This window comes from Daktulosphaira vitifoliae, unplaced genomic scaffold (genome assembly GCF_025091365.1).
Source record: "Daktulosphaira vitifoliae isolate Bord-2020 unplaced genomic scaffold, ASM2509136v1 Scaffold_1, whole genome shotgun sequence".
Taxonomy (NCBI): Eukaryota; Metazoa; Arthropoda; class Insecta; order Hemiptera; family Phylloxeridae; genus Daktulosphaira; species Daktulosphaira vitifoliae.
Window position 1 is genome coordinate 83,450,220 of NW_026099572.1, and position 12,432 is coordinate 83,462,651.

Here is a 12,432-nt window from a genome sequence, read left to right on the forward strand (position 1 = left end):
AAAATTAATCCTGAATAAATTAAAGAATCAATTTATTATAATAATATAATTAATTATGAAGACTTCAATATATGATCGTTAATCTTTTAATTACGTATTACTGTGGTTTGGCATAGCGAACACCAACCATCTATTTAACATATTTTGAAAATCTGGCAGTTGACCACGTGAACCTTAGGAATTGGGCTTACATTAACATATCTAAGATTTATTGATATAACTTTTTATTCCTAAGACAATGTCAATATTCTTGTCGATAGGGAGTATGTATTGTCACGTTTTAACTATGTTACCAATAAATGGTACTGTTTTATATTTTGTATACATATTATTATTTTCGTTTGTAAAACTGTATTTAATTAATATACTATAACAATTATTAATTAAATATATTAAATATTTCGAGAACTCGTACAGAAAAATGTTACTGATATGAATTAAATTTTTTTTATACATTTTACGCTACATGTATATATATTATAAAACAAAAATTCTCTATAATTTTTAATAAAATTCTTTGCGTTTATGTAGTAAAATTGCCTACGTAAAACGCCGTACGATTTGTAATTATTCATATTTTATAAACTTTAAATTAAAAATTAAAAAAAAAAAAATGTACTTTTCGTTGATTAATAACTGATGTTTACTCAGATTCACACTTAGGTAATTTAATAACAAAATAATGATTCCTTAACTGAAGATTGTTTAGGAACCACGTGCTATGTAGCTACAAATTAAATAGTATCGAAAAATAAATAAAAACCATAAACTAATGATAGTTTCAAGAAAGACAATTTTCTTGAAGAATGGAAATTTGCGTTGTAAATATTTTAAGAATTTATAGTTCCTTAATATTTATTGAATAATCTTCGTAACATTTTATTCCGTGAAAACTAAACCGTAAAAATTTTGCTTAAATATCTAATTATCAACTCAATTAATTCTAATATTTCAATGATTATTTAACAAAAAATTTCTTTTTTTAATGTTTTCATTTTACAAATAATAGTTGGCACAGTTCCACGTCGTTTCATGATTCACGATGCCCCGCGACTTGTGCCTCATTTATCAGCTTATTTAGTAGTATATAACAACACATATCGTATTTTATTAGTGAGGGTCAATTTATTATTTGTTTATTTAATACACTCTATTAAAGATTTGAGAGTATTAAATCAATGATTAGTATAATTTTTTTACTCGGGTTTTATATTGTAAATATGAGTGAGGATGATATCATAAATTACAAAAATAATTATACACTGAAAATATAAAATAGAGAGGAGTGCAAATTTTTATTTTTGTTATAAGATGAATAAACGCATAAAAACGTATACGTGCGTAGAGTGAAGTAACCTCTTTGTCCTGCACTCCTCCTCACCTATGGCCAAAAATATAACTTCCTATAGTAAATAGTGAACCGTTTGCGAGGTGAGTTCAGAAAATAACGGAAAATTTTTAATTTCGCGAATCTGAAGAGTCTGATTATTGTCGTTGTATGCCCAAGCTTTGTTTTACGCATCTTACATTTAACAATGAAAAATTTACTTTCTGTATTTTATATTATTTATAAACAAACAAATAACTTATCTTTCATAACATGTACACTGTTCAACACAATTTCTCATTATTTACATATATACCAATTTATCCATTGTTAATTGTGATCTCTCAATATAATACTCATGTAATGAGATCACTAAAAGCGCTGACAACAATATCGCTGGATTAGGGGTACCATCACACACTATAAAATACACTGAAATATTTTCAGAGCTCAGTTCGCTTTTGTCGAATTCAAATCTGAAATAATTTTCAGTCGCAACTCACAAGTGTTGTTGTTGACTGTCTTTCTTATGTGCATTTAGTTTATATATACGAAAATAATTTATTTTGATTTATTATTTTAATTTTATAACGAGAAAGGAATTAAAATAAAGATGTTATCTTTTTTAACCGTCTGTGAACAACATAATTATTAAATATAGAGTACGAATTTGATACCTGTAACACCGAAAGGTTAGTCGAATTGTCTTTGGATTATAATTTATTGCTGCAAAATACGAAATAAGTCAACTTATATTATGTAGACGTGTTTTTATGATCTTGGCTATTTTCTTTTGTTGGAAAAAATGGATCAAAGGATTTGTATCAAATTTTGTGTAAAAAATGAAATAAAGTGTAACAAAGTGTGTGAAATGTTAATAAAAGCCTATGGTGAGTCTGTTATGAGTAAAACAAGGGTTCACGAGTGGTATAAGCGTTTTCTAGATGGCTGTGAAGACGTTGAAGATGACGAACGCCCCAGCACATTAACAACCGATGAAAACGTGGAAAAAGTAAAAAAAATAGTTATGAACGATCAAAGAAGTCGCAGCAGTACATAGTGCATCATGAATTCTTGCCACGAGGTCAATAAGGAGTACTACCTACAAGTTGAATGCTATTTGTAAGAAGCAATCCGAAAAAAAACGATCAGATTTGTGGCAAAACAATTCATGGGTTTTGCAACACCATAATGCATCTGCTCACACTTCATTGTTTACTCGTGAATTTTTGGCAAAAAACAATACTGTAACGATGACTCAGCAATCATATTCATCAGACATGGTTCCGTGTGGCTTTTTTCTATTTACAAAAATAAAATAAAAGGTCCTCATTTACAAGCATAAATGACATAAAAAGCTCATTGCTGAATGAGCTGAAGGCTATACCAAAGAACGAGTTTGAGGAGTGTTTCGAGGATTGGAAGAAGCGTTTGGTACAAGTGCATAATATCTAATGTGGACTATTTTAAAGGCGACTACATTAATGCATACGAGTAAATAAATATTTTTTCTATATTTTTTTCATTATTTTCTGAACATACTTCGTACTTACGTATTCTTACCAAAATAACGTCACACTTTTTTATTATTATTGATAAGAATAAACTATTTATGATTCAAGTAGTTTATATATTTACATATACATCTAGATAAAATAATTGTATTCTTAACACATATGTTAAAGAGTATAGTTAGTTTATTTTATTTTATTTATCAGAAGATCAAATTTAATTATAGTATATAGTTAATTTTATTTTAACGTTGTATTAAAAGGAACACAGTTAATAAACTTCTAATGGAAAAATAAAATGTTTTTCGTTAAAAAATTTACCTCTAATTCTTTAATTTACTTTTATCTAATATGTAGTTACCATTTTTCAGCTGAAACTAATCAGTAAAATACATTTTTTTTAATCAAATAAGCTATAACCAAATAAATTTTCATGTAATATAATTATATCATATCGTTCAATATATACATAATAATTTGCAGGGTGCAATTAGACATGAAACTATTAGTCTATCTATCATAACATAATTTAAAAGTAATTCTAAAAAAAGATAAAAATCAGAAATTTCGATTTTAAAAATTCCATTAATATATAAATTTTAATACAATAAAAATAATTCAACGGCTATTTTATTCACTTAGAAATAAATTAGAAATAGCTTGGCTCCAATTTAAAATTAGCCATTCTAAAACTTCAGAAAAATATATATATATACATATGTATAACTCAATTTAGAGAGGAAGAAGTTAAATATAATAAGCCGTTTAACATTTTTTGTTGAAATTGCGCCTGTAATTATTCTAATAGAATAATATTCTATTCAATCAAGTAATAATATATTATTATTTTGAATTGAGTTGGGCCATTTGTGGTTGTTCGACTCTTTTGTTTTTTCTGAATAACAAAATTTAAAAAAATGTTCAACTAGTACATTGGCAATATTTTTTTTCGCCACATACTCAAACATTGTTTGTTGTATAAAAATTGCGTATATTACAACATACACGGCTGTGTACTTTATGACCAGAAACTGAATATAAATCATATTATCATTTTACGATGTTCGTATATATAATGTTCGTTACGCTAAGTTATTTGCAAATTTCCATAAGTTATATTTTTTGTTGTGGCGTTTGTTCGAGAATTTTATGCATTATCATGTAGTAATATACATGTATAATGTTATTATTGCATTGTTATCGATAACACGCGTGTAAAAACATTTTTAACAACTTGAAAAACCGTTGTTAGTATTTCTTTCAAATCATGATCATTTTATTTAAAAGTATTTCATTCTCGATAAAAATAAGAGCGGTTAGTTATATATTTCCTTTTACCCTGAATATATTTCGGATACTGGAGAGATATTTTAGTGGGCTTAGCCCCGCAAGTAATTATGAGATCTATCAAAGTAGATAATTTTTTCTTATAGCAAAGTTTAAAATCTAATAAAAACAACAAAGAGATGTAACGAGACAAATGAACGCTTTTGTGCTTTGCCTTCGTCCAGTATAATAAAAGTTAATATTATTTGTGAAACGCATTATTAGTAGGTTTTTTTATGTTCACGAAAATTATCGATTTATATATATATAAAAATTATGATCAATGTTAAAGTATTTACAAATAAAAAAGTCCAAATACTCTGACTTTAAAAATTAAAAAGAGTTAAGTTGATAATCTTTACCTTTAGTTTTAACGAGTATGATACAGATGGTAAAAAGAATAACTAAATAAGCTCTACTTTACTTTGTTAGTTTCAACAATTATAATGCATTGTTGACTGGTTTTAATTAAGACTTCCGGAAATAAGAGAGAAATGTGTTTATTTATACTTAACCTGTACGCTTAGTATGTATAAAGAAGTTTAACCTTCATTAATTACTTTTATCCTAGACGAATGAAATGTATATTTTTTTACGTTTACTAAATTGTTCTATATAACACTACTTTGATCTTGGGGATGGTCGAGACCGTCTTTTGATATTTTATAATTTGAGATGTGCATATGTGGAAATTAATAGCTATAAGATGATGGATTTTGTTATTTTCTATTAAATTAATTTATGGTAATTTCGGTTCTACTTTATATTATGGTTAATTTTTGTAATCGTGTTAAGATTCTACTAAAATGGTTTTGATACTATACACTCTATTGACAGGTGCATGAAATATGAATGGTGTAAATAGCTACGAGTCTGTTGATTATGATAAATTCAGTAACGCTGTTAGAGTTTCGTTTCAGAGATTATTAAAAAAAGTATATATGTTAATTTTCAACTTAAAAATTGGGAATATTCCTGGTATTTTCTCCTGTTTTAATGAGTTCAATAATGTTTATTTTCTACTATGTAATTCTCATACTTCGATAAAAAATATATTCACACAAAATTTGGTGTATTTATATTTTTATTACTAAATTAAAAAGAAATTTTACAGAAAAATTTCATATTATGTATTTTTTGTTTACAATTTATTATAAATTGTATAAAATATAGTAATGATTATCGTACAAAGAATATGTTTCATCTACGATCACGTTTTTATTACAATTTTCATCTTATTTTCGATGTTATAATTGTTCTTTTAGAGTCACGTAAATTAAATTTGTTTATTTATTTTATTAACCTTGTTTCACCAACGAAATGATTTCTCAGAAATTAAAACAAGACACTCCAATTAAAAGGCAAAACTCTTGAACTGATTTTACGATGTTTAAACCTGAAGAAATCCATGAAATCCTTGAGATATTCAAAAATAATTTAGTAATATTGAATTTATTTCAATTGTTTTAAAGAGACTTAAGATATTTTTTCGACTGATTTAACTTAAGTTAAAGACATTAATAAAAAATTAGAAGCAGATATCAAATTTTTAAATAAAATATAAAAATTATAAGAGGATAACCAAAAAAATATCTTAAGATTTAGTTTTAAATACAGGTAAAGAAGTTACAAAAATAATCTAGGTAAAAAAAAATTATTTATTATGTACCAGATAACATTGTCGGAATTTATCTGGTGTTATTACCTTAACTGGAAATGATATTGTTTAGTCTTTGAATATTACTGGTGTTGTTACAATTATAAAACGATTAGGAAATTATTAAAATAAACCTCGCTCTTATCGAATTGAACTAGAATCGAAAATTATTTTTTTAGAAGTAATGAAAGTGAAAAATAGATTATGTCACTCAGATCGAAAGAAAAATATTTTTCTACAGTACAAAGTGATCGGTTCATCATAAACCATTTATTGACTTTAAATAAATAAAATCTTGGAAAATCTTTTTTTTTAATCTAGTGAAGACAATGACTGGCCAATAACAACTTTTGGACTAGTATTTCAGAAGATATTAATAACAATTTTTTGTGTAAAATTCCAAATGAGCAATTATATTTTTTCTATCACGAATAATTTTTGATATTATTACTAATTAGTTAAAAACTATAGAATATAATATAAGGAAAATAGTTCTGAATATTTCAATTACAGTGGACCCCCGGTAATCCGGCCCCTGGTTAATCCGGCGCCCCTTGTAATCCGACATGTCTATTATTATTGGGTATTTTTTTTTACAATCTTCGATAATGCATTTGAACAGGTTACAATTTCGCCATCACTATTGTGCTCAAAGTATAGATTCTTTGTGTACTGTTTATTCATTGTGTATTACGTATACGTACCTAGTAAATTATGTCGTCACAAGCCCAGAAGCGAAAGCACAAAACACTGACAATTAAAGAAAAATGTGATATTTTAGACCGTTTAAATCGTAATGAATCTTTTAGTAGTTTAGCAAGTGAATATGGCGTAGGCCGATCTACAATTTATAATATTAAAAAAAATCATGAGAAGATTAAAAACTTCGTATCAACTACTGACTGTGGGCCAGGCAAGAGACAGACACTCAAGAAAGCTGAACATCCAGAAGTGGAAGAAGCTTTGTACATGTGGTTTCTTCAGGAAAGAAATAGGCATGCTTCAATTTCGGGACCCATGTTGGCCATGAAAGCTAAGTTTTTTTATAAGGAAATTATAAAAAAAGATGATTTTGTGGCTAGCAAGGGATGGTTAGAACGTTTTAAAAGTCGTCATGGCATACGTTTAATGACTATAACAGGAGAGAAACTTTCTAATGATGCTACCTGCATAGAGCCATTTAAATTAAGATATTTGCAAAAGGTGAAAGATTTAAATCTTAACCCATCACAAGTGTACAATGCAGACGAATCAGAACTTTTTTGGCGTGTGATACCAAACAAAACTTTCGTTTCCTTTAACGAAAAATCCGTACCTGGGCGAAAAGTAAGTAAAGAGCGTGTAACCATACTACCATGTGCAAATGCTGCGGATACACACGCGCTAAAAATGGTGGTCGTTGGAAAATTGAATAAACCACGTGCATTCAAAAACATTGATTTGCCTGTACATTATTATGGTCAAAAAAGTGCGTGGATGACAAAAGACCTTTTCAGGAAGTGGTTTGATGAATGCTTTGTACCAGAAGTTAAAAAATGGTTGAAAAATCATAATTTTCCTCAAAAAGCGTTATTTCTTATTGATAACGCACCCGGTCATCCGTCTGAAGAAGAACTGACAACTGAGGATAAATGCATCACTGCGATATTTCTTCCACCAAACTGCACTGCACTGATTCAACCAATGGATCAGCATATCATTCAGTTTGTCAAGCAAGATTATAAGAAAAATCTACTTCTGAAAGCTGTATCAAAAGATCAGCCAATAGAAAAAACTTTAAAAGAATTCAATATGAAAGACTTGGTTTTTGCTCTTTGTCAATCGTGGAATGCATTACCTTCGTCAACTATTACATCGTCTTGGAAAAAGTTATGGCCGGACATAGTCACCAGTCCTAGCAACGATCCGCAAATCAGTGTAACTTCGGAAGTAATAGAGAAAGTTGCTGCTGAAACACAGATAAGATCGCAAGATTTGGAAATCTGGTAACATGGATTGGATAAGGAGGAAAATATTTTTTATGAAATGTCTGACGATGAGATTATAAAAGAGATATCTAGTAATACAACCATAAATCAGGAAGATGACGACGACGTAATTGCAACTACTCCGCAAGTGATAGCACAAGATGCAGCTAACGCCTTTGAACTGGGTTTGCAATGGGCTGAGGAGAATGGTGCATCCTACAACGAACTTTTACTTTTAAGAAGACTGAGGGACAGAGCATTGGTCTCGCGTTTCAATAATGTTAAGCAAAAAAAAATTAATAAATATTTTCATGCTTCATAAATTCATATCATGATTTTTATTCATAATTTTTGAATATTTTAGTATGTATATTTGTTTAAACACAATTACATTGTAATTGTATTCCTTAATGTAAAGTTATTGTTTTTTTTAAGTTCTCTAGCATTAATGACGTTAATTTTATAATAAAACATAAGCTTTCTATTGTGTTGTTTAATGAATACATAATGACATACATAATGAATATTATATACATACATAAACAAATAATATAAACATAAACAAATACATAAACGACATACATAATGAAGCATGATTTATACTTCACACCAGGGCCTATCAAGACCAAATCTTATCTTTGGATTTGTGATTTTTCGGATTACAAGGTACCCTTTTGTTAAAATTTCCGGACTATAGGAGGTCTTAGGGAATACTCTATAATCCGACAAATTCGATAGTTCGACACTGACCTGCAAAACGTTTGTCGGATTATCGGGGCTCCACTGTATATCATTTATTTAAACACCACGAGTTACATAGAAATTATTAATATTTATTTGGAAATGATTTATTACGATAAATAAATAATTAAAAACCGAAAAAAATTGTTTTTAAATTATTACATATTTTGATTTTTAATATTTTAAAAATAATCAGTGCAAAATATAATTTTTAATCTATTTTTTTTAGTCTTTGATTTTTTGAAAGCTTATAATTAAAAATGTTGAATTTGTTACCATAACTTTTAGTTCAACTTCAAGTTTGAAATTTACTTTACTAAATTAAAAATTTTATGAGAATGAAAAAAAAAGTATTGTTAAGATTGATATGCAGTTAGGAAATTGTATAATTACTATTTACTGTAAATTTATCAGAAAAGCTCAATATTTTTTTCCTTTTTTATTGTTAATATATCTCTTAAATAGAAATCATAGTAATCAATTCTAAGTAATTTTTGGTGTTTAAAAATATTTTACAATTGAAATATTGAGAACATAATTAATTTTAATGATTTACTTTAACTAAAAAAACCCATCAAATTGTTGTTAAAAAATCTACTCAAATGATTAGATAATAAAATTTGATTATAATTGTAAAAATTTTTTTGTTAAATTAAGGTGAAAATAAAAATAATTTTTCATAGATTTATGATTTATATAAATTAATAAATTTATAACACACAATTAAAGTTAAAAAATTAATATATTACAAAATAAATTATTTAATTTTGTAGTTTATTATTATATCAAACCTAATTCGACAGTAAATACTTTAATATCATTCATTTTTAATGATTTTAATTGTCTACATGGAGAATGCGAGTTAAAAATAAATAAATGTCTTCAAACGAGAGTAGACTTCAGTGGTGGGGTTCTTAATATTTATTAATATTTTAATATAACGTTAATATAGTTTGTTTTTCATTTAAGATTAGGGTTGACACATTGTGCTTTATTATTAAGATAAGAGTAAAAAGATCTGACAAATATAGTTTATAAATTTCTTAGAGTAATTTTAAAGGTGACTAATAATTGCCTCAATCGTGTGTAATATAATATAAATAAACGAAAGTATGCGTTTGTTAAATATTTCTCTAAGTTTGTATTTAAATTATTTATTTAAAAACAATAATGTTATTCTAATCGTATGAATATAATTTATAAATAAAAGTGATTAATTATCTTAAATGAAAACATTATATGAAAATTCATTATTGTGGACACGAGTTGCCTAATGTTATTTAATTTTATGATAGTGATGAGTATATTATGGACATTATGGGGTTGACCTACCTTAATGTCGTTCTCGAGGAGAAGTCTCAAATACACCCATAATGACTAATCGATTATGTAATATACTAATGAAATTCCAAAACTAATAACTTAAAGCCGCGGTTAAAAATGCTTTTTGTGTAATTAATTGATAATTTAATATTTATTTTTGAGTTATTTTAATTATATGTATAATAGTTATTTCAACTTAAGTTTGAATAATTTTAATATCGTTTGAAAAAATATTAATAAGCAGGTTGTTCATAAAAATTTATAGTAGTGATTCAATCAAAATTATTCATTTTGTTTTTACGTTATGTCAGTTAAAATGTTGACAATATTATTGCGTTATATGTTTTAAATAATTAAAACGTTATGGTTTTCTAGTGTTTCCCGTTTTGCGGTATACAAACAATATCAATTTATTTTTTACGTTTTTCGGGAAACAAAAGTTATTAATTTTCGATGTTTACATTTTACGATATTTAAATGTTATTGATAGTTTTTTTGCCCTTATTTGGAATAACCCGTTAATGTTCTTATGTCAGAATTCCCATAGTACAATTCCCTTAGTTTTTATGTTGATAAACACTATCTTATTCGCGGTATATTTTTCACAAATTCATAGCAAGTTATAAAAGATCATCAATATATTTAGTTTTTTTATTTTATTTCGTTTGTAACTGCAAATGATATTTTTATAATTTTTCAATTTCGTTAGTAGTAATATATTGTTTATCGATATTATACATTCATTAATCCACACTTGTTTTTTTTATGTTTTACAATCGTTTTTGTTGGATATAACGTTATAAACATAACATCTAATGATTGTCTGCTGCCACCTCAAGTTGGTTGTCAAACAACAGCATGTATGACTTATTTTATCAAATATCATTTTGATGATGCTACTAAAACTTGCAAAACATTCATTGACGGAGATTGTTTAAAACATTATAATGTTCTATAAAACATTTCAATAGTATATTATTTTATTATTAAATAAAATATTAAAATAAAGATCTGCATAAAATGATTATTTTGTGTTTAAAATTTCAATAAACCGGCCAGCAAAATTCAACTTTTTTTTGTTACTTTAATGAAACTATGTACTCTTAACTAATTAATTTAAATTAAATTAATTTTTAGATATTTTGTTCTTAGTTTTTTTATTAATCATTAAAATTATTTTTATTTACATGTAATTGATATTTAATGATTCTGAAGTCAACATTTTTTGATAAAGATTTCCTTTAGATGGCTTTCGTAAAGTCGATAGTGAAAAAATAAAATAAAAAAATTAATTTTTACACATGTAAATTCTATAATGCTTTTTTTTTTTTAATAAATAAAGTCTCAAAGCAAAATAATAATATTTCAATATCGCATTAAAATGTACCGATGGCAACATGAGGTCGCGGCTAGTTTGAGAAAAAATAATTGGACAAGAGAATTCTGAATTCTATATTGAATTCAGAGCTTCAAAAGGTCGGCTCGGTCGTTGGTTTGCTCGCTAGCCGACGTTGCAAGCAGAACTAAGCCTTTTTATATTATTTTTAATTACCCCCATCTTGGGATTAGTGTGATTCTCAGTTTATTGTTTTAAATTTAAAATAACATGATTATTATTTTAATATACTATATATACTTATATAGTAGCTAGTGTACAACAATGTATATGTTATAACAGATAAATTAGTTATTTGTTTGTATTCAAGTAATATAAAATACAGATTATAAATTTTATATTACAACAAATATAATGCACGTATCTCGTGTTTACTATTTTGTGGGGAAAATGTGACATTGAATATAATACGCATTTATCAAATGCAAATAATCAACATTATTACAAAAATACATAGTAAATATATATGAGTTTATACTTATTTGAAATTGTTCGTTTTGGAAAAATAAATTAATGATGCATTCATTTTCATCTTTATTAGTTCATATCACAAAAATCTATATCAAAAACCAAATATATTTAACCAAACCTGATTATCGTAACTTTGTTACAAGAGTGTTGCCTATACTAAAATTGGTGCAGACTCTGCACTGCAGAGTAATGTTAATAATTTCGCATTATTATTTACAACGGACGTATTTAATAGCATTTATAATAAAAAACATGCTTATCTCATTTAACCCTACTTATAATTAGGATTCGGAACGAAATAAAAATATCGTATCGAAACGCGATATTTAGTTTCGTTCCAAGATTGCTCCGGAACGGAACTTTTTATAACAAACGTTCTGGCCATTTGCTCTAGAAAGCAACTTTTGTTAGAAATAATTCCGACCTTACGGAGCAGAACTTAACAATAAATGTTCATTAAATTTCTCAAGAATGTTCCATTGTATTGATTATTTTTTAGTCCGGTGAAATATATTCAATGGATAAAATCAATTCATGTTATTTTTAAACTTATTTTTCATTTTGCAAATAACATTGTAATGTTCTCTTTTTGAATTTTCATTTATACATGTAAATCTTATTTTAGCTTCGATGCGAAGCTGAGAAGGTATTCGTTTTACTAAGATGTGTTTTTTTTTTTTTTTTTTTTTTTTTTTTTTTTTTTTTTTTTTTTT

At 26.4% G+C, this 12,432-nt stretch overlaps 1 protein-coding gene across 1 annotated transcript; it reads left to right on the forward strand.

Moving 5' to 3' along the window:
- The first annotated feature begins 6,535 nt into the window (after window positions 1–6,535).
- Window positions 6,536–7,810, forward strand: LOC126895948 (jerky protein homolog-like). Its single transcript, XM_050668303.1, has one exon. The coding sequence runs from the start codon at window positions 6,536–6,538 to the stop codon at window positions 7,808–7,810; it is 1,275 nt and encodes a 424-aa protein (XP_050524260.1).
- Window positions 7,811–12,432: the final 4,622 nt, after the last annotated feature.

Bases quoted from the DNA above. Each gene is read 5' to 3' on its own strand.
- LOC126895948 (XM_050668303.1), top strand. From the start codon at position 6,536: ATGTCGTCACAAGCCCAGAAGCGAAAGCACAAAACACTGACAATTAAA.